Raw genomic sequence first — 26,209 nt, forward strand, 5'->3', positions numbered from 1 at the left:
CCCAGGGTTGAACCGGTCAATGGCCCATCACTGCATTGGGTGAAAGGAGGGAGGAGCGCCTTTCTCAAAATTAACAGTAATCTGCTGGGCTCGGTCACGTTGTCAACAAAGCAGCAGCATGATGCATCTTCCAGAAACACAACTTTTCCATAAAACAAATGTTATAAGTTCTACTGGGAATGCAGATAACGCGTTTTTTCCCTAAAGCAATCACCTTTGCATAGGAAAACACAGAAACATACTAATTCCACGTGTTTAACTAAGTCATTTTTGTTTTGAGCAGACTTCGCCGTTTGACAGAGCGGCGTACCTGGCTCACGTCTGGGAGGTAGCCCGGTTCCAAATCGAATGCGATCAAATTTCCGCCGGTGCAACACGAGCGCCCGGACGAGATTAATCGAGCCCCCTCATTGAAAAGCACTGTCAATTCTGTAAACAGGCTAGCACTAGTGGGCTACTTTTCATTGGACAATTCCGGCTGTTGGTTCCGCCTCATTTTCGATTTTCTGGATGTTCATTGCTCAAAATTGACAGCTATCGTGTATTCTTCTGACGTCATGTAGGCGCTGGAACTCGTTTATAATGTTGTGGTTGTCCATGCCGCCGATTCAGTGCTTGTTTGTAAAGATCTCCTTTTGATCAGTCTTCCCCGCATGGAGTTGCGTGCCGACCCGGTGGTGGCAACCTTGGACATGTCGGAGATTAAAGGTAAAGATGGGGAGCCTTCGGAAGGCGACGGTGACTACGAGAGTTTGCCAGCTCATGCCTCATTGACAATCCACATGACAGCAGGAGCCGTGGCTGGAATCCTGGAGCACACGGTGATGTACCCCGTGGACTCTGTTAAGGTAGGCTTGCTAGCCCATCAGCCATGTGATGTGCTCAATAACCATTTTCATTCGTGTCATTATGCATTTCTGCTTTCCAACTCATCAGCACGCAGGGGAGGAAATAACCTTACCAGTTTAAATGTGTGAACGCTAGGTAGTTGGCTAGCTAGCTAGACGCTAGCGCTAATTAGCCAGCTACTAGCCAGCCAACTTACGCGTTATGAGACATGCCTTTGCATAGCAAGACACTCGCTCGCATATGTGAAATCCTCCCTGAAAGTACTCACCCTGTTAAAGAAACATCATGCAATTGAACCTTTCCAGTATTTAGCCGCACACTTAGCTACAGCTGCTAACTAGCTAAGTTAGCTAGCTTGTTTGCTAAAACTTTTAAATCCAACAACCTTAAAGTTCAGAGTGAAGCATGGACTTGTAGACATAGCTATCTGACATTACCCACTCAGTGCCCATTTGTTCTATACAACTCTTTATCTTACCCACATCTGAACTTATTCAACTGGTTGTCAGACAATTGAGGCAAACAGGTGAAGGTCACATGGCTGTGTGCCAGGTTAGAGCAGTCCAAGATGCTCATATTTAGGTGACATTGTGGCCAACTGTAGCTAGTGGTTATTGTAAAATATACTAAACCAAATAATTTATTTCTGGACTAGTCAAAGTTTTTATAGCCTTCTAGGTAACCTATAGTATAAGAGGACATACAAGTAATGAGTAATTGGCTTTGAACTGTGTACCCCGCTATGCCCCTAATTGCATACCAGTAGTTGTTTCCCAGATCATTCAGTGAAGTTCATTCATACATTTTTATTTAAGTACATTGCATGTACATTGAAACATGTTTGACTTTCCACATCAATAGAGAACACTGACGACCTACAGAGAATAAAGCTTGTGGCAAAAAAAGGCATAGGCTACATGGTCCAACATTTTTAATCAGTCAGACCATCAGAATGAGATGATTGGACATGGAGCCAAATTAGCCTGTGTGTCAACAGGGTTACACAAGTCATTGTCGCCACTTCCTCCTATGTAACTGCAAGAATCTGTAGTTGGACCTTTCATGCTGTCCATCTTACAACTGAAGGTTTTAGAGCCAGACTTTACACGTCTAGTCAACACAGCCAAACCTAGCCACAGTGTTTCATTAACTCAGCTGCTGGGTTGTTCCACCAATTAGGTGCCTTTTTGAGCACTGTAACTTGGTGAGAAAAAGTTGTATTTCACCTAATTTTAACATTCTGTCATAAAGATCACATGTTCAATTAACAAAAAAAAAATGTTTTCCCCTCGAGGCAAAAAAATAAATGACTTAAGTGCAAAATAAAGGGACAGGGTTGAAAATCCCCTTGTGACAGGGGAATGGAAGCTGCTTGTGTGAGACAGGGAGGGGCAATTGAATGCAAGCTTCACAAAACATTTTACATTGTTAAAACATTTCTAGCCTGTCTATGGGTAATAGGGTTGATGTGTTATGCTCGACCCGCTCAGTGTTCCACCACAAAACACCAGAAAATGTAGTAAAAGAGTAGAAGCAGCTCACTATGATTTGGCTATTCAATGTTTCTTTTAGAATTTCATTTTTCAAAAGGAATAGTTTCACCATATTAAAATGTGTTAAGTTCACGTAACAGGATTGACCTTAAAATGGAGGACAGGTTTTTTTAACCTTAAAATGAATCACTAATCAAATGAACTAAGTAATATTCAGAAATCACTGTCAAAGCAACAAAATTAACGAGGGCTTTACAATAATGTTGAAGTGCGTTAATCTTCCTAGAAGTCAGAGGATGCACAGAGGGACATGTCAAAATGCTGCATTTTGGCACTTTAGCAAGTCTTATTCCTCTTAAAATTAAATATTGGTGCACAATTTCTACTTAACGTATCAAATGGATGCAAAAGGCACTCATTTCGTGGACGACCCTGCTATGAACTTATTTTTTTATGAAGGTAAGGTTTAGAGTTAAGATATACTATAGGCCTACTTCTAGTAACTATACGTCCATCTGTGCTACTAGTAGAAGTGTTATCTTCATGTCCCAATGGGCGTAAGCATTTGGAATCAGTCAGAAAAAGGGTGTGTGCACTGTCTTTCTCTTATACAGCTGATTAGCAAACTGCCATACAGCCTCTGCAAGCCATGGGATTAACTCCTGAAATGCATTTACACTCATGCCATGCACACACATTTAATCATTACTTTTCGTTTAAAAGAAACCCAGAATACACTGACGTCCACAGCCACCAGTAGGATCTGGTCTCCCAGTTCTATCACAGTAGGGTGACTTTAACCCCTACAGTGTGTGAGGTTTATCAGGCTTCTGAAGTTAGCTTGCTACTGATGAGTCACTCCCTGCTGAAGAGTTAAAGCAGTGGTGGCACACAGAAACAGAGATTCCCTGCCCCATGTCTACACTACAACATCCATTCATTGTCATGGAAGAGTGGGGAAAAAACAGTACTTCTTATGCTGGCCATAGAACCTTAATGAATTTTGCTGTCGCCAGCCCTGCTTTTCTCTCCAGCCCAAAACAAGCAGGATGAGCTGGTGTGATTTTTCCACTCCAGTGCCCAATGGGTCCCCTTCCTCCTCGCCAGTTGGAAGGGTGCCATTAATGTTAAAACTGAAAGAGTTTTTGAACCAAAATCTTCTGTAAGAAATACAGTTACTGAAACTATTTGAGTTGATCAGGTGGCTGTATTGGAGATGGGAGTTGGGGTATACTTGTGTTATAGTGGCTTCACAGAGTTAGCCTAGCCCTAGATCCTGGTAGCATATATTTACTCATAGTTTTATTAGTGTCGTCACCAAAATGTCTTATTTTTAGAAATCTACTGCTTCCTCTTATGAAGTTCTTCAAGGTCCAATGCAGCTGTTTTTTTTATCTCAATATCAAATCATTTCTAGTAAAAAAAGAAGTACCTTACTGCGATTTCTTTTCAATTAAAATGTTAGAACAACGCTTCTTTGTGAAGAGCAATTTCTCAAGCAAGAATTTATCTAGGACTGTGAGTGAGGTGCCTCATTGGACGAGACTAATGGGAGGGATATGTAACCTGAAGTAGCTCTTATTGGCAGAGAGGTTTGGAACCCACTTTGTTATTGGTCTATTAACTTATATTGTCAGGCAGGCCAAAACACCATCCCACCAAAGCAGGCTGAAATTTCCAGCGGCCTTTTCAAACCGCTCTTACACTTAAAGGGCGTTGTCATTTTCACAATTTCAGTATTATTCCAACCTGATAGTGTGGAAATATATTTAAAACACAGGAAAATCACGTCTTTGAATGCTCTGTGCCTTTAAGCCCATCAGGAATGCATTTCCTGGTAGTAAACTAAGATCAGTGGCAGTAGAACAACGCAAACAAATGACTCATTGTGTGCCATGCAGCAGATTTATTTCTCCTAATTATTACATTGTTGGAGATTTTACATTACTTAATTGTCGGACAAGGTGAGGAAATAAACCAAATGAAGTAAGGTCCCCAAGTTTGTCTAATATTCAATCAACAGGCTAGTTTCCTGGTTCTTTGGCACGGCACAGCCAGAAAGAGTAGCCATTTTAATGGCCAGAGGCGTTGTACCGTCACTGTGATAAACGCCAACTGGGATAAAGCTAGCTCTGTTTTGTCAAGTTGCCTAATGATTACAGACAGAGGCAGGCAAAGTCTCTCTCTGCAAGGCTGAGCCCAGAAGTACTTAATGAGCATAGAGTATCAAAAAATAGTAAGATGTTTGACAGCAGTCTCATTCTGTACTCTTCACCTCTTTGCTCAATTTCTTTTTTAGAAACATTTCGCTTCAGTGGTGCTTAAGAGGGACACTTGTCACTTAAAGTAGGATCTGACAGGGGGTGGCCAGAACCTGGGCAGAGGTCCAACATGTATCAGTATTACAGCTTTGAGCCCCCTTCCCACCTACCGTCTGCAGGTATATCTCATTCTCCACACATATCAACTGCTTGTGTGTTTTATTTTCTTCCCCTTAGAGCTCAACTGCTGTAGTACTCCTGCAGGAATGTGATTATATTATTATTATTAAAGTAAATAGTATTAAATATAAACCTTCAAAATTGTATATTTGTCTGTAATCCAGTACATCATGCACCCTAACTGATATCATGCAGAGATAATCCTGTGAAGCTGTCCTGTGTGGTGGTTTCTCTAGAGCAAAGCTGCTAAGTAGATGGAATTACTTGGATGAGATAATAACATAATGGGGAGGTAAGCTGCAGACATGCAGTAGGCTTGCTGCTGGTAACTAAGGGCTGAATCCTAACTCACTCAAGGATTAGGCCTACATTGTTAAATAGTGAGCCACTTTAGTGAGCCAGGTTTTCCCGAGTAGAGCCTTTTTTTGTTTACAAAAGTACGCTCACTAGGCTAACTCATTTGTCCCCTTGTGACAATATCTCTCTGTTCTCCCAGGCGTCGATCAGATGCGGAAAAAAGGTTAACACAAAAACCTTAACCATTAAGGACCAGAGCTGCCCACATATTGGAGTAGGATCAAAGTCCTTATACGGAATTGTTTGAGCAAATCTGCACGTACGCGTGTTTGATAAATGAATGAAGGTCGTTGTTTCCAGTTCAATTGTCTAATCTTGTCTCTGGCTAGTTGGTGTGCCTTGTTATGGTGGGTAGGCAAGCTTATTCCATACATTTTGCCTAAGTAATAACAGTACTATCTATATATATATCTCTCTCTCTCTCTCTCAAACATTAGGAACACCTTCCTAATATTGAGTTGCACCCTCTTTTGCCCTCTGAACAGCCTCAATTTGTCCGTGCATGACTCTACAAGGTGTCAAAAGCGTTCCACATGGATGCTGGCCCATGTTGACTCCAATGCTTCCCACAGTTGTCAAGTTGGCTGGATGTCATTTGGGTGGTGGACCATTCTTGATTCACACGGGCAACTGAGTGTGAAAAACCCAGCAGCATTGCAGTTCTTGACACAAACTGGTGCGCCTGGCACCTACTACCATACTCTGTTCAAAGGCACTTCAATATTTTGTCTTGCCCATTCACCCTCTGAATGGCAAACATACACAATCCATGTCTCAAGGCTGAAAAATCCTTCTTTAACCGGTCTCCTCCCCTTCATCTACACAGATTTGAAGTGGACTTAACAAGTGACATCAATAAGGGATCATAGCTTTCATCTAGATTCACCTGGTCAGTCTTTCATGGAAGAAGCAGGTGTTCATGTTTTGTATACTCAGTGTATAGTTGTATAGACTACAGATAAGACATTGGATTCACCCTTTCAAAGATGCGTTGAGAGATAAATGCGAGATAAGTAATGTCACCTAGAAGTAAAAGATGACTACAGAAGCAGTCTTGAAAGCACATGCAGAAATCATTGTCTCCTTGAGGTAGAGCTCAACAATGTCTGTGATTTGTATCGAGTTTTAGTTCAGTTTGACAAACTCAAAGTTGTATGAATCCCTCAAGCCTCCAGATGTATCTGAAGGAAATGTAATTGATATTTTATTGTTGGGGCGGTGGAAGGAAGCACAAGGCAATATGCAAAGAAAGATAAAAATGGCTTGTCTTTTGGGCTAAATAAAAACATTGTTTGTGCTGTCCAAATAACTTGGCGTGTCAGGGTATAACAAAACTGCCACAGCCCCCATCCTAGGCCTGGGACAGACACACATCACTCAGAAAGGACATGAGTTCTGCCAAGAACAGATATTATCAAAAACATGATGAGACATCAGATCACTGGAGAAACCATTACCTCAGAAACAGACAGCCCAGGTGAGTGTGTAGGTTTGACTACAGTCTGTAGTTTAGCAGGTTGTATAGCCTACTTCATGAGAAGCTAGGGTCTCTCACTTAAAATATCCCTCTTCTTTCTCTAGACCAGGATGCAAAGTTTGCAGCCAGACCCTAAGGCTCAGTACAGCAGCGTGTATGAGGGCCTAAGAAGGATCATCCGGACAGAGGGTCTCCTCAGACCCCTGAGGGGCCTCAACATCACAATGCTGGGGGCCGGCCCTGCCCACGCCCTCTACTTTGCCTGCTACGAACATGTCAAGCGTACACTCAGCGAGGTCATTCAGAATGGAGGAAACAGCCACATAGCCAATGGTGCAGTAAAGTTCTGTTTCCCTTGGAATTCTAACTTGCATTACATACTGACCACTGGAAGGTCAGGGAACATGGCACAGGAAGAAGTTAATTGTTTTGGTAGTTGTGCTGGCAGTTTTGATAAACTAACAGTATAAACAATTGGCTTGGTGAGAACTGATGTATTATTACGTGAGGTATTGAATGTTGATGGGTGGTAACATGCGGAGGCCTGACTGACTGTCTTTGTTCCAACTAGGACTGGCAGGCTGTGTGGCCACTGTGCTGCATGATGCAGTCATGAACCCAGCTGAAGGTAAGGCTTTCAAAGGGGGCTTTGTTTTTTTTGTGACTTTTTCAATTAGAAATCGAGATGGTAACAAGCCGTTCTAGCTGGAGGGGGGGGGGGTTGTACAGTATATTAACCCCCTTCTCTTTGTTCCCCTGTCTGTGGTGGTGCTGTCCTTCATGGTGTCTTAGTGGTGAAACAGCGGATGCAGATGTACAACTCTCCCTACCGGAACCTGTTGGACTGCGTTGGGACTATACAGCGCACTGAGGGGCTCACAGCCTTCTACCGCAGCTACAGCACACAGCTGGCCATGAACATTCCCTTTCAGGCTGTCCACTTCATGAGCTATGAGCTGATGCAGGAGCGGCTCAACCCCCACAGACAGTACCACCCCGGCAGCCACGTGCTGTCTGGGGCTGCGGCGGGTGCCGTGTCTGCAGCCATAACCACCCCGCTGGACGTGTGTAAGACCCTGCTCAACACACAGGAGAACGTAGCGCTCAGCTCCATACACATCAGTGGTCACCTCACAGGCATGGCCAACGCCTTCAGGACAGTGTATCGCCTTGGTGGCGCGGCTGCCTTCTTCAAAGGGATCCAGGCCCGGGTCATATACCAGATGCCCTCTACTGCCATCGCCTGGTCAGTCTATGAGTTCTTTAAGTACGTCCTGACCAAGCAGCAGATGGAGCGAGAGGCTGGGCCAGCTGGCCCAGTCTGAGGAAGGGCTGTGGAGACCACAATGTGACCACACCTGTACTAGAGGCTCCTGGTTCTCCTGTGGAATCAATGCAAAAAGCCTCATGGTGACATCGTGTTCATCATTTATATCTGTGTGCTTTTGTATAAGAACTCAAAGGGAAGTCACTGCAATGGAGGAAGTTTGAAAGACTTGCTGTGGTACACCGTGGCACTCCTTACCCTTCACTTTCCTACCCAGCAAGCCCTTCCATTGTGCACTGTCATTCATTAGAGGAGTGGAGGCTGTTACAGGAACTGCATAGAGATGTATACAGAGAAAAGGTAATCTTCATATGGCTATAGGCCCTTTTCCCAAATCACCCGTTCACTAAGCACACAACACTACCAACTTCGTCTATCACTATCTGGTGACAGTATTTTCATGATTATGTTGGGTTACATTCATACAGTATGTTTGTAGATCTGATATGGGAACTTTTTATTTATTTGATTTGCTTACCAGGGCTTGCATTTTATGGATTTGGAAGAGACACATAGCTGTTTGCTTGTTTTATTTCCTTGTGTATTTATAAAGGACTGATTTATTGAACACATTCCTGAGTTTCGCTGCACAGTAGACACAATTGCGCTTTCAAAGTGCCTCTTTAGCATTGAAGGCAGCCACAACTTCAAAGCTTTGTGTGTTGTCCAGGTCCTTAATAGAAACGGATTGGATCAGTCACCATTAACATAATCATTGTTTGCCATTGAAATGTAGATTAAATCATATGATCTTTATATATTACCTTTTCATCAATCATAGCAAGAAACCACTCGTCAACCAAATGTACTGAAATAGGACCATGTTATTTTTCCTTGGCCAGAAGGTTGGTATCATACAATGTGCCTATAATCTGAGCTAGCCTAAACCTTTCAAGATGAGGGCCTTTTTTCTATTCTGTGTTGGAAGTGCAGTTCTGAGAGTTACATTTCCTTTTGGCTGAACCCCTAAATGTTGTGCTGGGTTTTTTTCACTTTAGATAGCTCTTCATTCAAACCTCTGCGCCAGTCAAAGTCTGCAGTAGATTAGTAGTTCAGTTTCAGTAGTTTATTTTTGACCACACAGTGACGTGAGTATTGCCTCCCTTTCCTGAGAGGTTACTGGAATCCCTCTCAATAATAAAGGTGTATAGGCCATAACAGCCCAAATATTAGCCTTGTTTGAGCGCAGTAGTATGCTCTGGACTCTCACCAATGTGAGTGTTAGAGTATGTTATATAACAATCTGTTGCAGAGAAGAGGCAGCGTTTGTATATTTTAGTGAGTGATTGTTTCCCAGGAGGCATTTCATTATGCAGGTCCTCAGGTGAACCAAACCTCGGCACCAAACCTGTAAGAGGCTGGTGGCATGGACCGCCTCATCTCTGCATTCAGACACATCTGTGATGTTCATATTTAGCTTTTGAGTAAAATATCATGCTTGTAATAATGTACTTAGTTTAAATCTCTATTTAAAGGATTTTATGTGAGATGAGCAAATTTGACAGATTCTCAAAACTACTATTTAAAAAAATAAAAAAACATTCAATGTTCCAGACAGCAGAATTTGGAATGATTACCACTGCAGCCCAGGGCAGTTAATCGGGCGACTCCTTTAAGCATTGGGTACGGTCTGGGACAATGGGCCCATTACTAATGGGTTACCAGATCAGCTGGTTGGCACGCTCTATTTATTAGAATTGTTTTGGCCCATTTTAGTCACTTCCTGTGCTCTCCCTGCTCTCTTCCCAGCCTCTTGGCTCTGAGTTTTCCGCTCAGAAGGCAGACATTCCTCCACATATTGCTGTAATCCACAAAGCTGCAAGATTTGTTTGTTTGCTTTTAATTAAATGTTGTTGGGTTTTTTTCACCAGTGAAGTACAGATGGTTCTATGAGATCACCGAAGGTCACAATCCCTCAAATATAGGTTTATTCCTTGTTAAAAATCCCAAAGATATGCATTGTATTGTATGATTCCTATTTGCAAACCTGTAGTGGTGAACATACCTGTAAAATTAAGCACTCACTCTTGTCCTCGAACTTATTGGCAGTCCTCTCATTCCAAGCATAATCTGCAGCCAAAAACGCTTTAGCTTCTTATTCTTTGGACTACTTTAGTTGAGCTAGTCATTTAGCTGTCTTGAGGCTTATTGCCTTATGATGTTTAAAAAGTCACTTTGTGCCTCCAGCATTTTCATAAGAGGTAGAGATGAGAATTTCTTCAAATGTTCCTGTGAAGGCTGAAGTGTTTGGTTAAAGGGGACATTTGGTCTGAACTGAGACTAGCAGGTGAGCAGTGGTCAAACCTACAATGTTGCAGTATTCATAATGGAGAGAAGTTGGCACACTGCATGACCATTTCTCTTTATTTAAATTTTAAGTCCTTTTGAGCCCTGTGGGTGGGTGTTTTTATAGTTACACAGATGTTTTTGCTAAATATCACAGCTATTGTTTATGTAAATGAATATGCAACACAGTAACACATTTAGGTTGATTTAAAGTCAATCTTGTTGACAACAATACTGGACAGCTGAAGGTTCATTCATTTGATGTTTCTGGCATATTGTTTATCACTATTTATGAAAAGGGGAACTCCAGACAAATGTAATGTATGTTACTTACTATACAAATGACATGCCATTTCTGTTCTATGCATTTCATTCAATTTTAATGAATCTTATTTTTTTAAGAAATGCTGGTCATACAGTTGATTAGAATTAATTCCATTAAAAACCACTCGCCAGATATTTCAACCCCCCTCTTCAAACAATACTGCTCCTATGCGTTAATGTTGAGCAGAACTGACCTTTTTTAAGAAACTTGGAGATAGAAATGGATAGTTACATGGAATGGATGATAATCAAATGGTCATTAGACTAATCTGGTTCAGGTATTTACACTTATTTACTTTAGCTTCTGAATCATTTTTGATAAAGTATCCACAGGTTTTGTTCAGACATATTACATTAGCCCTAGAGATCTAAGGAAAAATAAGTCTTAAACCCATGCTTATTGTCTAGCTTGTATAACTTGACTGTGAGATCATTTCAATATAATGTACTTTTAATTATTATGTATGTCCCATGAATAAGAGTGATTGTGTTAATGGAGATTTGGTGAATTTATATCTTATCTAGGGATGTTCATCATGTTACATCTTTGCTGCTTTTTTGCGCACAACAAAACGCCGGGGGAAACTGGGAAGATTTATGACTAGAGTGCCATCTACAGCACAAGAATGTTAAATGATTGTGGTAATGCTGCTACAGTGTATATAACACTGGAGCTTAAATAAAATGCAGGTGATAAATGATGTATGTACTGGATTCTATTATTATTGTTAAACAATGTGATTTCATGGAGTGAGATCCCTCAGTGACAGTCTTAAAGTATGTGGGAAGACCAGTCTGTACCTTGCATTAGAACCAATAGAGGGCGCTATAGTTCATAATGGATAGTCACCTCAAAGCACACTGCTCACATGAGTGTTGTTGGAGCCAGGTGTCTATTTCTGAAAATTATGTGCGGTTGTTAATCTATGGTGAGAGTTTGTAAAAATTCCCTATGTTTAATCGTTGCAATTGATAAGGTATAATATTGACCTATATGCATTTTGAAATCACCTCATTTCGTCTCTTACCTATGCTTTGACCTTTAAAGCTTTTGTGACTTGAATATCATCTAAAATAACTTACTTCATATAGGCTCTGAAAGCGATGCGACATTACAGCACTTCCAGGGTCAGTCCCCTAAACTTTTGAATGGGCTTATCGATTGTCATCAAATTCGTGAAAATGTGGTCATTTACGATGTATATAAAATTGTGTTTGTGGATGAATTTACAAATGCCAGATGCCTTTTTAAGAAGTTTTTGTGCTGAAGACCAATGCGCTACATTTTTGCCCGTTGAAGACCATTCAAAAAGCCTATGACAGTTTGACAATGCTACTTCCTGGAAAATGCAGTATCACTTTTTTATAGCGTATTGTGTTATTGTTATAACTGTATGGTATTATACATTAACTACAATGCTATGAATGTAATCACTAACCACTCACACATAATATGAGGACAGGGCATAAAATCAATGACAACCATCTGACGAGTCGGATGCAAGAGCATATCTGCTGATGGGAGAAAAAAGGAGCTATGCTGGTGCCATGGTACGTACATCAGGGATCCAGTTTCACCGCTGTCCAGGGAAGTTTATGAATCTTCCCTTGTGCAACAATCAGGGCTGATTTAAACCACTATCAGCTCCAGCAAATTTGTTAGCCAGTCACGGCATATTGGAGCACTGACAATGCCTGTCTTTGTGGTGGAGTTCGTTTTTTCCCTGTCTTTAAAGGAAGTCATCTCTTTGTTTTCCAAAGTATGAGTAGGTACCATGAAGAGCAGCATGATGGCGTCACGACCACACTGTGCTGAATCTTAAGGGCCAATCAGAGTCACGGGAGATAGGACAGACTGTTAAATCACAGCTAAACGGAGGAAAGGGGTAGGTATTTTTTTGTAAATTATTATTTTTTTTTTTCATTGTCTATTTGTTTCTGTTCAGACATTAGGGGCACATTTCCATGAACTCTCACTTCACTTTAGTCATTATAGATATACTTTAAAGCAATATTTATTTCTTCATTATTGATATCACAGGCATGAGTGTTAAAATGATGTGGTGTCCCTCTGTTCCCATGCAGATCCTCTTTCTACAGTATGGCAACTATGTACTCGTACTCATGGTATGCTTTGATGGCTCCATGTTAAGATGGGGGCTTATGAGCCTCTGTGTGGGAAGGTGCTTTGGGACCTCCCCATTTTCAACCCCTCATCTTTGACTTTGGAAAAGACTGTTTGTACCGGTGGCGGAGAGACACTCCCTCTGTCTGAGCATAAAGAAATACGATGTGGAGGAAGAGAGAGGAGGGTGTTTTACTCTACTGTGTTTGTAAGTCAATGTACCATGTCCCTCAGCTCCTGGAAGTGCAGGCTCCACAATAGCACGTGGGGTTATTATAGTTCTAACCTTCAGCTATGGCTGTCAACAAGTTCCTTTATCTTGATGGGCATGTTCTTTTACACCATGTTGCCAGAGACACACTGAGAGATACTGTCGGATTTCTAATTCGTCAAAACAGATGCTATCTCCTCTTCACTACCTGTGTGCTCCAAGGGCCTTGTTCACAAAATATAGCTTGCTAGAGATGATGGGAGATCACTTTTTGAGCACTTGAATGGGGATGTAGTCATCATTTTTAGTTATTCTTTCATTTAGAACATCTGTTTAGATTTGACTTGGCATAATAATGAGAAACCATAAGCGAGCAGCACCTGTACAGTACATCTTATTGTTAGACTATGAAAACATGCATAGTGAAAGTACACTGAACAAAAATATAAATGCAACATTCAATAATTTCTAAGATTTTACTGAGTGACAGTTCATATAAGGAAATTAGGCAATTGAAATAAATTCATTAGGCCCTAATCTAAGGATTTCACATAACTGGGAATACGGATATGCATCTGTTGGTCACAGATAAAGTTGAAGTCGAAAGTGTATGTACACCTTAGCCAAATGCATTTAAACTCAGTTTTATACAATTTCTGACATTTAATACTAGTAAAAATTCCCTGTCTTAGGTCAGTTAGGATCACCACTTTATTTTAAGATTGTGAAATGTCAGAATAATAGTAGAGAGTGATTTATTTCAGCTTTTATTTCTTTCATCACATTCACAGTGGGTCAGAAGTTTGCATACACTCAATTGGTATTAGGTAGCATTGCCTTTAAGTTGTTTAACTTGGGTCAAACATTTTGGGTAGCCTTCCACAAGCTTCCCACAATGTTGGGTGAATTTTGGCCCATTCCTCCTGACAGAGGTGGTGTAACTGAGTCAGGTTTGTAGACCTCCTTGCTCGCACATGCTTTTTCAGTTCTGCCCACAAATGTTCTATGGGATTGAGGTCAGGGCTTTGTGATGGCCACTCCATTAACTTGACTTTGTTGTCCTTAAGCCATTTTGCCACAACTTTGGAAGTATGCTTGGGGTCATTGTCCATTTGGAAGACCCATTTGCGACCAAGCTTTAACTTCCTGACTGATTTCTTGAGATGTTGCTTCAATATATCCACGTAATTTTCCTGCCTCATGATGCCATCTATTTTGTGAAGTGCACCAGTCCCTCCTGCAGCAAAGCACCCCCACAACATGATGCTGCTACCCCCGTGCTTCACGGTTGGGATGGTGTTCTTCGGCTTGCAAGCATCCCCTTTTTTCCTCCAAACATAACCATGGTCATTATGGCCAAACAGTTCTATTTTTGTTTCATCAGACCAGAGGACATTTCTCCAAAAAGTACGATCTTTGTCCCCATGTTCAGTTGCAAACCGTATTCTGGCTTTTTTATGGCAGTTTTGGAGCAGTGGCTTCTTCCTTGATGAGCGGCCATTCAGGTTTTGTCAATATAGGACTTAGATACTTTTGTTTCCTCCACCATCTTCACAAGGTCCTTTGCTGCTGTTCTGGATTGATTTGCACTTTTCACACCAAAGTACGTTCATCTCTAGGAGACAGAACATGTCTCCTTCCTGAGCGGTATGACAGCTGCGTGGTCTCATGGTGTTTATACTTGCATACTATTGTTTGTACATATGAACGTGGTACTTTCAGGCGTTTGGAAATTGCTCCCAAGGATGAACCAGAATATTTATTTTGAGGTCTTGGCTGATTTCTTTTGATTTTCCCATGATGTCAAGCAAAGAGGCACTGAGTTTGAAGGTAGGCTTTGAAATACATCCACAGGTTTACCTCCAATTGACTCAAATGATGTCAATTAGCCTATCAGAAGCTTCCAAAGCCATGACATTTTCTGGAATTTTCCAAGCTGTTTAAAGGCACAGTCAACTTAGTGTATGTAAACTTCTGACCCACTGGAATTGTGATACAGTGAATTATAAGTGAAATAATCTATCTGTAAACAATTGTTGGAAAAAAAAAAGACCCTGGTCAGGACGACGAGATGATGCAGAAGATGTTCCCTGAGAGTTTCTGACTTCGGTTGTGCAAAACCCACAGTTTCATCAGCTGTCCAGGTGGCAGGTCTCAGACGATCCCGCAGGTGAAGAAGCTGGATGTGGAGGTCCTGGGCTGGCATGATTACACATGGTCTGTGTTTGTGAGGCCGGCTGGACGTTCTGCCAAATTCTCTAAAACAACGTTGGAGGCGGCTTATGGTAGAGAAATTAGCATTCAATTATCTGGCAACAGCTCTGGTGGACAGTCCCGCAATCATCATGCCAATTGCATGCTCCCTCGAAACTTGAGACATCTGTGGCATTGTGTTGTGTGACAAAACTGCACATTTTAGAGTGGCCTTTTATTGTCCCCAACACAATGACATGCTGTTAAATCAGCTTCTTGATATGCCACCTGTCAGGTGGATGGATTATCTTGGCAAAGGAGAAATGCTCACTAACAGGGATGTAAACAAATTTTATTTCAGCTCATGAAACATGGGACCAACACTTTACATGTTACGTTTATATTTTTGTTCAATGTAACCATGTAAGTATTACACTTTTTATAACCGTACAGTTACACATTATTTGTAAACAGGTTACTATTTATGTTATTATTCATGTTATAGGGATATGATCCCTATAGTTGATATTGGAGTTACCAGTTGAATACCACTGTATGTAACATGTTGGGTACGTTGCCTGAGGAGGATCCCTAAGCTCAGTGAGTTAGTTATCGGTCTCAAACAGGTTATTGGCATGGCCTATTCAAACCTCCAGATAAAGGCTTTGGTTATCTGAACTGGATCAGACCTCTGTCGACACTGGAGTTGTGCAACTGTAAACGTACCCTTCCTCATACAGCCCCAGACCATGTCATCTTATCAGCACTGTTTGGAGGATGTTGTCCTCATTTCTTTTTCTGTTTGTCTGGCTAATGTTATAGCTAAAACTTCACTTTGTTGCTGTGTTCCTCACAATTTTTTTGTTTTAGTGGGGGATTATTTTTCAAATAATTATTTCAATCTACAAGATATTACAGTGCATTCGGAAAGTATTCAGACCCCTTGACTTTAAATAAAGTAAATAAAAGTCATCATCAATCTAGACACAATACCCCATAATGACAAAGCAAAAATAGGTTTTTAGAAATGTTTGCTAAATATTTACATAAGTATTCAGACCCTTTGCTATGAGACTTGAAATTGAGCTCAGGTGCATCCTGTTTCCATTGATCATCCTTGAGATGTTTCTACAACTTGATTGGAGTCCACCTGTGGTAAATTCAATTGATTGGACATGATTTGGAAAGGCCCACAACTGTCTATATAAGGTCCCACAGTTGACAGTGCATGTCAGAGCAAAAACCAAGCCATGAGGTCAAAGGAATTGTCTAGAGCTCTGAGACAGGATTCTGTCGATGCACTGATCTAGGTAAGCGTACCAAAAAAATGTATTCAGCGTTGAAGGTCCTCAAGAACACAGTGGCCTCCATCATTCTTCAATGGAAGAAGTTTGGAACAACCAATACTCTTCCTAGAGCTGGCCACCCGGCCAAACTGAGCAATCGGGAGAGAAGGGCCTTGGTTAGGGAGGTGACCAAGAACCCGATGATCACTCTGACAGAGCTCCAGAGTTCCTCTGTGGAGATGGGAGAACCTTCCAGGACAACCATCTCTGCAGCACTCCACCAATCAGGCCTTTATGCTAGAGTGGCATAAACTCCTCCGTAAAAGGCACATGACAGCCCACTTGGAGTTTGCCAAAAGGCACCTAAAGGACTCTCAGACCATGAGAAACAAGATTCTCTGGTCTGATGAAACCAAGATTGAACTCTTTGACCTGAATACCAAGCGTCACGTCTGGAAGAAACCTGGCACCATCCCTACGGTGACGCATGGTGGTGGCAGCATCATGCTGTGGGGATGTTTTTCAGCAGCAGGGACTGAGACTAGTCAGGATCAAGGAAAAGATTAACGGAGCAAAGTGCAGAGAGATCCTTGATGAAAACCTGCTCCAGAGCGCTCAGGACCTCAGACTGGGGCGAAGTTTCACCTTCCAACAGGACAACGACTCGAAGCACACAGCCAAGACAACGCAGGAGTGGCTTCGGGACAAGTCTCTGAATGTCCTTGAGTGAACAAGCCAGAGCCCAGACTTCAACCTGATCGAACATCTCTGGAGAGAACTGAAAATAGCTGTGCAGCAACGCTCCCCATCCAACCTGACAGAACTTGAGAAGATCTGCAGAGAAGAATGTCAGAAACTCCCCATAATACAGATGTGCCAAGCTTGTAGCGTCATACCCAAGAAGACTCAGGTTGTCCTGTAATCGCTGCCAAAGGTGCTACAACAAAGTTCTGAGTAAAGGGACTGAATACTTACAGTATGTAAATGTGATATTTCTTTTTTTATTTATTTATACATTTGCAAAAATGGCCCCAACATGTTTTTGCTTTGTCATTATGAGGTATTGTGTGTAGATTGATGAGGGGGGAAAAATCTATTTAATCCATTTTAGAATAAGACTGTAACGTGAAAAAATCATGGGGTTGAATACTTTCCAAATGCGCTGTAAGTAAGGTGATATGGATTTCATATTTTTTTATGCAATATCTCCAAATGGAAAAAGCTTTATTACCTATTCAATGATGGATGAAGGGTGCTTCCAGTGATGCTTTTAGCATGTAAATCTTGGTGGGGCTAAACAACAACAACAATTTGGGATGCATGCCAGAAAAGCCACTACACAACACTAAACAATACATTAATTGCACTATAACAGTGACAAACGGTGCCCACAAACTGTTAGGGCCTACATAAAGCTGTCCCAACAGCAGAGTCCCAACTCCTGACCACTGCTATACCTGGCTATCAGCGGAGCCTTGTCTGGGAGCGAAACAGTTCATTCAGCCTCATTTACCACCTTTAAAAAAAACATAGCTGATATGGCTGACTTGCTTAAACAAATGTGGTTTCTACTGACAATTGAGATGTACAAACTATGGCATAAGGGGACGACAAGCGGATAAGATGCAATCCGTAATTTCGATTAAGACAATGAGCGAGCGACGACGGACGTAGTCAATATAACTATTTGTTCAGCACTTTTGAAATGTACAGCGACAGAATTCAGAACATGGGCTAATCTTAGTGTTCTTCCTCTACACCAAGTCATAACCGTAGGATAAATAAAGGGGGCATATAAGCAGACAATGAAAGCTCTTTCAATATTCAATGATTACATGTACACCACCAAGTTGAACAGTAGGGGAAATTAAGAAGTGAAATAGATTATTAGGGTGAGGCACATTGAAAGGTGTTTGGGTCTTTGCGTGTCAAAAAAGATATGTCATATAACACTATTTGACGCGTTAAATAAGCTTTTAACTTGACACATCAAATAGCACAATTCTATTATAGAATGTTGTGTGTGCTGAATTTGCACGTGCAAGCCAAGCGCCACCACTATTATCAGTAGCACTGTCAAAGCTGTAAGTTACAAAAGAAGTTTGCAAACAAGCACACACCGGCCACAAACGATGTGTTTACAATACTGCGTTGGTGAAAATAGACCAAATTATTAGGATGAGGCACATGGGCTATTAACAGCTTACTATACAACATAAACTTAGTATTACTTTCTTAGCTATAGTATACATATCTCCCTTGCATATTACATCATTTATGCAGCAGCAAACAATATATTTTTGGACTCACCTTGTGAAGTTGGTGCAGCGGTCCTTTGTGGGCTAATTTTGTCATCAAACTTTGTCATCAGTCTGGCATTCTCTGGATTTATGTTGGGAACTCTGGAAAAAAACACACAGCCACTCCACTCCATTGAATAGCAGGCCAATGTTAATGATTGCTTTGCAATGCTTGCGTTTAGCCACTGATTCCTTACAAACCACTTATTGTTGAATTTGCGATTTCCAACTTGTTGTGTAATCTTTATGTCCAATGGCCGATGTCGACTTGATTCATGATGATGACAGCTAGCTAACCCAAAGGGTTGACATTTTGGATGTCTACCCTTACTAAGGACTTAAACTTGGCAATGATGTAATGTCCCCATGAGTGACAGAACACTGAGCCAATCACGGCACAATACTCCTATTTTCTGCTGGCACGCCCCACCACCACAGAAAGCACTGAGCTAGGCTGAAACACCTGCATTTTGGAGCTGCCTTACTCAAGAAAACCAAAAGAGACCATGTTTGTATGCAGCTTTATTAACTCAATGATATATATTTTTTTGTACATTGTTTGCAAACTGATATGTGACACGTATTCATGGCAAAATAACATGCAAAACAGGCAAGCCCAATTTTTTTTAATGTATGTATATTTTTTTTCTAAAAATGTGGGGCTCAAAACAGGTGGGGCTCTGCCCTGAATGACGGGTCGCCACTGGGTAATTCCTTAAAGAGCATGTCGGTAGTCATTCGATGGCTCTATCAAAACATAATGAAAGTCGATTGAGTTTTGAGACACTCATCCTTAAACTCTGCCTGACCTTTAAAAACATTGTGAAATAAGTCAAACTCTTCATTAGGGTTAAAGTTAATCCTGTTTATCCATAAACTATTTCATTTGTCTGGTTGAGTGGCTCTTGCAGTTCCATTTGAGTTATGCTGTAAATATTGTGAACGACAATTACCTTGTATTGTTCTTTGAAATGTTCTTCTCTGCATGTTTGTTTAAAGGCCCAATGCAGCCGTTTATCTCAATATTAAATCATTTCTGGGTAATAATTAAGTACCTTACTGTAATAGCGTTCCTTTGAAATAAAGAAACAAAAATAGCTTTTTAGCACAAAAATACATTTCAAGCATGAAATTTGCTAGGATTGTCTGGGAGTTTTTTAACTGATGGTCCTAATTGGAGGATCCTAATGGAAGGGATATGTAAGCTGGAAACTAGCTGTAATTGGCAGAGACGTTTGGATTTCTCTTTGTTATTGGTCTATTAACTTATTACACCTGGTGATGTCACCAGGCAGGCCAAAACTCTACCCCTGCAAAACCTGCTGACTAGAAGGTCATGTAAATTGTCATTTCAACCAGCAACTAATAGGAAATGACACTGATCACTTTTTTCACGCTTTTACAGTTAGTTTCATCAGCTGTTGTACATATGATACGACTCACACAGGAAAACAGAATTTTGACTACACTGGGACGATAAAAATGCATTGCACCCACTACCCTCTTTGTATCTGAGATCAAATCAAGACAGGCTCTGCTAGAGCAAGGGGGACCAGTGATTATCAGGGGAGGGGATCAGAGTGGGTCTGTGCTGCAGGTGAATGCTGCTTGGTCTGACTCAGCGTCATGGCCCATTGTTCCTGCCCTCACTGAGTGTCATGGATGAGAACTCATCTGTCCAGGAGAGCACCAAGAGAGGGGCTTCTGGAGGACAAAACCACCAACTCAAAACATGTCTGAGTCATGTACAATGAGTCACAAGAACAGGCCAATGACAATCAAGATACATTGAGCTAAATTGAGGTGGAGTAGTAGACAGCCCCTCCAGACACAGGCCTCAGGCTTGGGAAAGCAGTGCCTCTGTCACTGCTGATAAAAGGGAGCCCCTTGCCCTTTGGCAACATGCCTACAGGAGGCTATGTGATTGAGTGGGGTGAGGAGGCACCAAATACAAGCCATGGATTTCAGAGTTTGCTGGAAACAGTCAACTGGAGAGAGTACATTCCATGGCTGCCACAGAGGTGAGTGGGTGGCATTCCATTTTTCACCATGATATCTTACTCTAGGCTACCCTTACGCTACCCTGCCTATCTCAATGAAAACATTGTCAGTACAGAGATTGCTATTATTAACTGGCATGACATTGCTGAGAAATACAGTTTGGGTGGCTCTGTTTTACACATAACCACATGTTAGTGGCAAGGACAATAGTGCTATCTTGTGTATCAATTTGACGTCAGGACAGGACAACAATAATATCTGAGAGAGACAGATCTAGACAAGACATTTCCTAGATAGATGTTGTTTTTTATGCTGAAGGTATGGCTACCTACAGTACCTGTATTTCCTGGTCCTGTTCCATCATCAAATATGTTATGTGTTTATTACTGATTTATAAAATATAAACAAAAACTAACTATAGTAGCCTACTTATAAAGCATTTGCAAAACCTTCATAAACCATTATAAAAAGGCACCTTAATTAAAATGTTACCAAAGTATCACCACAATTACGATTGCCTGGCTGCTATGCGAGAGTCACATGCTTAACTCAACCATTTAATTGTGGGCATTCTACCAATAGTTTTACCCCATATTTGATCCTGAAGGATACACTAACTTTGATTTCCCCCATAGCTCCATGTGTCCATCCCTTGCCTGTCTCACAGTTCTCACAAGTGTGATTGTGGGGGAAACCATTTCATGTAGTCACTACAATGAGGAACTGCCTTCAGTATAGGTCAATTAACTAAGGTCGATTTCCGAGCCCCCCGAGGAGATCTAATTAGCATAATACAAACATCCCCATAAAAATCTGTCAGTTTAAACTAGAGATATGTTTTTTTTGCATGGGATGTGTCTCAATCAACCGCATCCTCTTATGTAACACATCCGCATCTGCGGTGAAAGGTGACAGAGCTAGAGCGGTATTTGTCAGACGGTGAGACATCCGGAAAATTGGTTATGATCCCTCTATGGAAAGATGAGACTCTCACGAACACATGTCTGTTGTTTTGCTCTAGGAAGCCCACTCCTCTGAAGGTCCCCCAGTACCAATTGAAAAAATGAATGGAAGTGTATATATAGACAAGGTTTAGTGCCAAATTAAAAGGGTTAAATACATGTAAAAAAAAATTATAGTAATGTTTCCTGATCTTTCTTATATCTCTCAGATATAGGACAGACACTTCATAACAAACCTCCTTTAGATTTCTTTGGGGGGGGACTATCAGTTGTTCCATGTATTGAATCTGTTATTCAATGCGTTTGTATGGGCTAATAGCAGTTAGGACAATAATATTTTTTCATAAAATACATGTTTTGTATATTTTTTTGATACTTCAAGGGGTCTTAGTTAAAAATCAAACAGCTAAATGATCCTTGCTATGACCTTCTTAAAACAATCCCATATAGCTTAGTACAGGTATCCCCAAACTGGGGTACGCGCAATGTCGTCAGGGGTACGCCAAATAAAAATGTGATTTGCATTAAAAAATATATAAGAAATTGACCGCTTGCATGATGACGAGTTCCTCACACAACTGGCCTATCTGGGTGATGTATTTTCTCACCTGAATGATCTGAATCTAGGATTACAAGGACTCACCGCGACTATATTCAATGTGCGGGACAAAATTGAGGCTATGATTAAGAAGTTGGAGCTCTTCTCTGTCTGCATTAACAAGGACAACACACAGGTCTTTCCATCATTGTATGATTTTTTTGTGTGCAAATGAACTCAAGCTTACTTATGTCAAATGTAGTATATCGAAGCACCTGAGTTAGTTGGGTGCGCAATTACGCAGGTACTTTCCCGAAATGGATGACACAAACAACTGGATTTGTTATCCCTTTCATGCCCTGCCTCCAGTCCACTTACCGATATCTGAACAAGAGAGCCTCATCGAAATTGCAACAAGCGGTTCTGTGAAAATTGAATTTAATCAGAAGCCACTGCCAGATTTCTGGATTGGGCTGCGCTCAGAGTATCCTGCCTTGGCAAATCGCGCTGTTAAGACACTGATGCCCTTTGCAACTACGTGTCTATGTGAGAGTGGATTCTCGGCCCTCTCTAGCATGAAAAGTAAATACAAGCACAGACTGTTTGTGGAAAATTATTTAAGACTGAGACTCTCTCCAATACAACCCAACATTGCAGAATTATGTGCATCCTTTCAAGCGCACCCTTCTCATTAACCTGTGGTGAGTTATTCACAATTTTCGATGAACAAATAAGGTTTTATATGTAAGATGGTTAAATAAAGAGCAAAATGATTGATTATTATAATATTATTATTTGTTCCCTGGTCCTATAAGAGCTCTTTGTCACCTCCCACGACCCGGGTTGTGACAAAAACTCATACTTATTCTTATGTTTAATAAATGTATCGTATGTGAGGTGTGTGTGTGTGTGGCAGGCTTACAATGATGGCAAAAAAAACAAACATTTGAGAGTGACCCTGGTGCTAGAGGGGGTACGCAGCTGGAGGTTGAATGTTTGAAGGGGTACGGGACTATAAAAAGTTTGGGAACCACTGGCTTAGTCGAACCCCTCCCCGGCTTAGACAGGGTTTAGACTCTAGTTTTTTTTTAAAGACAAGTTGCTGTTGAATCGAGTCTCAGTTTAAATTGATGGATAGGGGCTATTTATCTGTTAAAGAAGACAAACATTGTTGTTTAGAGAAGGCCCTCATCACTCAGGTTTTCCAGCCAAACCCTTATCTGCTCATACAATTTGCTAGTATTATCAGAGTTTAACTACAGGTACAACCATTGTTTGCCTCGAGCAACAGTTTCTGTAAACCCTATTTCAAGCATTCATTCCTGCATGTAAGTATATACATTCAGTTTAAAGCAACACTCATGGCTCGCACAGGGAGAGGTGTTTGTCAAGAAATGGCAAAATAACTGTTGAGTCACACCTTATTTCCACAACCAGCCATGGCCCAGTACATAGTGTTCTTTATCTTAATCATCTCAGAGCTCAGAATAGTACCATTTATGGTTTCTTGGCTGTAACTCAGCAAAATGGAAAGAGTAAACTTGAGTAAACACTTTCATTTTTAATAACCATAACTAGGCTACTCTCTAAATGAAATGGTGAGCTGCATGGGTACTGACAAATGTAGCACGATTTCTATTACTACAACTGGCAAAACTTTGCATAGACCTTGACACTGCAATATCATTTGGATTACTTAGTCTCAACTTCAAATCAGTCACTCTTTATTTTCTTGCAACATACATTTTCAGGGGAAAAAAAACAAATAAATAATAATTTTTGCTGTGATAACATACTTATAGGTATAGGCTACAAATACAAAAATGACAGCTGACAGTTTGACATAGGTAGGTTACAGTGTATAGCCATAGAAAAGTAGATCAAATACCTATGTTACATACTTAGCTTAACATGCTCCCTCATAAGGAATAGTGACCATATTGACATGAATATTATCCAGTATATTTAATGTTCACCACAGTGTTGGTCTCCATGTGAGATTAAAGTCATACACATATGGTCGGAATTGATATGTTTTGTACAACGTGGTGAGAAGTGATGCTCTGACTAAATCGTCCTCTGTATTTAGTCCTTCTGACTTTTGAAATATATCCTTACAGTACTCCGTAGCTTGCTGCTTGCGTTTGGTTTTGTATCTTCTGTTCTGAAACCAGATTTTAATTTGCGTCTCCGTCAGTCTCAACGTGTTAGCAAGATTGGCTCTTTCAGGAGCGGACAGGTACTTCTGCTGGTTAAATTTAGTCTCCAGTTCTAGCACTTGCAGATGCGAAAAGGCAGCGCGCGAGCGTTTCGGTTTGCCCGCTGATGTAAAACTTTTCATAGCATCTGGGGTGCTGGAACTAGAGGTGGCGATGGAATCTGTAAAAGAAATTCATGATTAGCCCGTTTGTGGTGTGGTGGCTTGCGTCAAAAGTTGACAATTGACAGGTGAACCGCCTACTCCACAGGTTCATAGATCGAATATTACCTTTTATAAATGTGTGTGATTCCAGGGAATCTGGCACACCACCGTCAAAATATACATTTGCCTATAGGCCTACACTTTCTATACGTAGCCTAAATAAGATCCAATGTGCTCACCTTTCTGCGCTCTAAATGCTGTATGCTTTGCGCAAAGTTCCGCTGACTGTGATCCCTGATCGTGCTGTTGGTTATTCCATTGAGCGCATCCCTCCTTGGACTTGTGTGAAGAAGAGCACCTTACGTTTAGCCATGTCTTTTCTTTAATGGACAAGATGTCCTCGATGAAAAATGAAGTTAGTGGCTTGACAGTCTCCGACATTTCTGCAGTTAGTAATCCACTTAATTGGCCAACGAATGTAGACAAAGGCTTGAAAGAAGCGCGCAAGCCAAGTACGGAACGTTGTCCCGGACACTGGGCTAACACATAGCTTACTGGCGCCTCAATTTATACTAATACTGGAGTGGTCATGACAGCAGCAGCGACTGGCGAGGCGGGTCTTCTCGTCGACGCAAATGTATCTCTGCCACATGGCAAATGATTAGAATTGCATGAATTAGTTTAAGTTGCACAATTTTCTCTACACCCCAATGTCAAATGTGTAGAACTGCAGAAAACTTCACAAATGTACAGTACCTGTCAAAAGTTTGGACACACCTTCTCATTCAATAGTTTTTCTTTATTTTTACTATTTTCTACATTGTAGAATAGTAGTGAAGACATCAACACTATGAAATAACACATATGGAATAATGTAGTAACCAAAAAAGTGTTAAACATGTCAAAATATATGTTATATTTGAGATTCTTCAAAGTAGCCACCCTTTGCCTTAATGACAGCTTTGAATTCTCTCAACCAGCTTCTCTCAACCAGCTTCACCTGGAAAGCTTTTCCAACAGTCTTGAAGGATTTCCCACTTATGCTGAGCTCTTGTTGGCTGCTTTTCCCTCACTCTGCGGGCCAACTCATCCCAAACCATCTCAATTGGGTTGAGGTCGGGTGATTGTGGAGGCCAGGTCATCTGATACAGCACTCCATCACTCTCCTTTTTGGTCAAATAGCTCTTACACAGCCTGGAGGTGTGTTGGGTCATTATCCTGTTGGAAAAAAATGATAGTCCCACTAAGCGCAAACCAGATGGGATGGCGTATCACTGCAGAATGCTGTGGTAGCCATGCTGGTTAACTGTGCTAAATCACAGACATTGTCACCAGCAAAGCAAATGGCAAATGTCAATTGCTTGTGTTTCTTGGTCCAAGCAAGTCTCTTCTTCTTATTGGTGTCCTTTAGTAGTGGTTTATTTGCAGCAATTTGACCATGAAGGCCTGATTCAGTCTCATCTGAACAGTTGATGTTGAGATGTCTGTTATTTGAACTCTGTAAAGCATTTATTTGGGCTGCAATTTCTGAGGCTGGTAACTCTAATGAACGTATCCTCTGCAGCAGAGGTAACTATGGGTCTTCCTTTCCTGTGGCGGTGCTCGTGAGAGCTAATTTCATCATAGAGCTTGAGGGTTTTTGCGACTGCGCTTGAAGAAACTTTAAAAGTTCCAGAA

The 26,209-nt window shown here is 41.1% G+C and overlaps 2 protein-coding genes across 2 annotated transcripts; one reads left to right on the forward strand and one right to left on the reverse strand.

Moving 5' to 3' along the window:
* Positions 1-506: 506 nt before the first annotated feature.
* On the forward strand, positions 507-11,255 carry slc25a37 (solute carrier family 25 member 37). Its single transcript, XM_029762825.1, has 4 exons — positions 507-848; positions 6,722-6,950; positions 7,189-7,245; positions 7,410-11,255. Exons 1-4 carry the CDS (start codon positions 654-656, stop codon positions 7,940-7,942), a joined length of 1,014 nt encoding a protein of 337 aa, XP_029618685.1. The 5' UTR covers positions 507-653; the 3' UTR covers positions 7,943-11,255.
* Positions 11,256-23,877: 12,622 nt separating this feature from the next.
* nkx3-1 (NK3 homeobox 1) lies at positions 23,878-25,241 on the reverse strand. Its single transcript, XM_029762827.1, has 2 exons — positions 24,772-25,241; positions 23,878-24,549 (listed from the first exon to the last, which is right to left on the reverse strand). The coding sequence occupies exons 1-2, from the start codon at positions 24,971-24,973 to the stop codon at positions 24,143-24,145; spliced, it is 609 nt and encodes a 202-aa protein (XP_029618687.1). The 5' UTR covers positions 24,974-25,241; the 3' UTR covers positions 23,878-24,142.
* Between the last annotated feature and the right edge of the window lie 968 nt (positions 25,242-26,209).

Source organism: Salmo trutta, chromosome 9 (genome assembly GCF_901001165.1).
Source record: "Salmo trutta chromosome 9, fSalTru1.1, whole genome shotgun sequence".
NCBI classification, from domain to species: domain Eukaryota; kingdom Metazoa; phylum Chordata; class Actinopteri; order Salmoniformes; family Salmonidae; genus Salmo; species Salmo trutta.

Coding starts and splice junctions, on each gene's coding strand:
- slc25a37 (XM_029762825.1), top strand. CDS start 654: ATGGAGTTGCGTGCCGACCCGGTGGTGGCAACCTTGGACATGTCGGAG. Junction 849..6,721: donor ACCCCGTGGACTCTGTTAAG/GTAGGCTTGCTA, acceptor TTCTTTCTCTAG/ACCAGGATGCAAAGTTTGCA. Junction 6,951..7,188: donor AAACAGCCACATAGCCAATG/GTGCAGTAAAGT, acceptor TGTTCCAACTAG/GACTGGCAGGCTGTGTGGCC.
- nkx3-1 (XM_029762827.1), bottom strand. CDS start 24,973: ATGTCGGAGACTGTCAAGCCACTAACTTCATTTTTCATCGAGGACATC. Junction 24,550..24,771: donor AGCATTTAGAGCGCAGAAAG/GTGAGCACATTG, acceptor TTTCTTTTACAG/ATTCCATCGCCACCTCTAGT.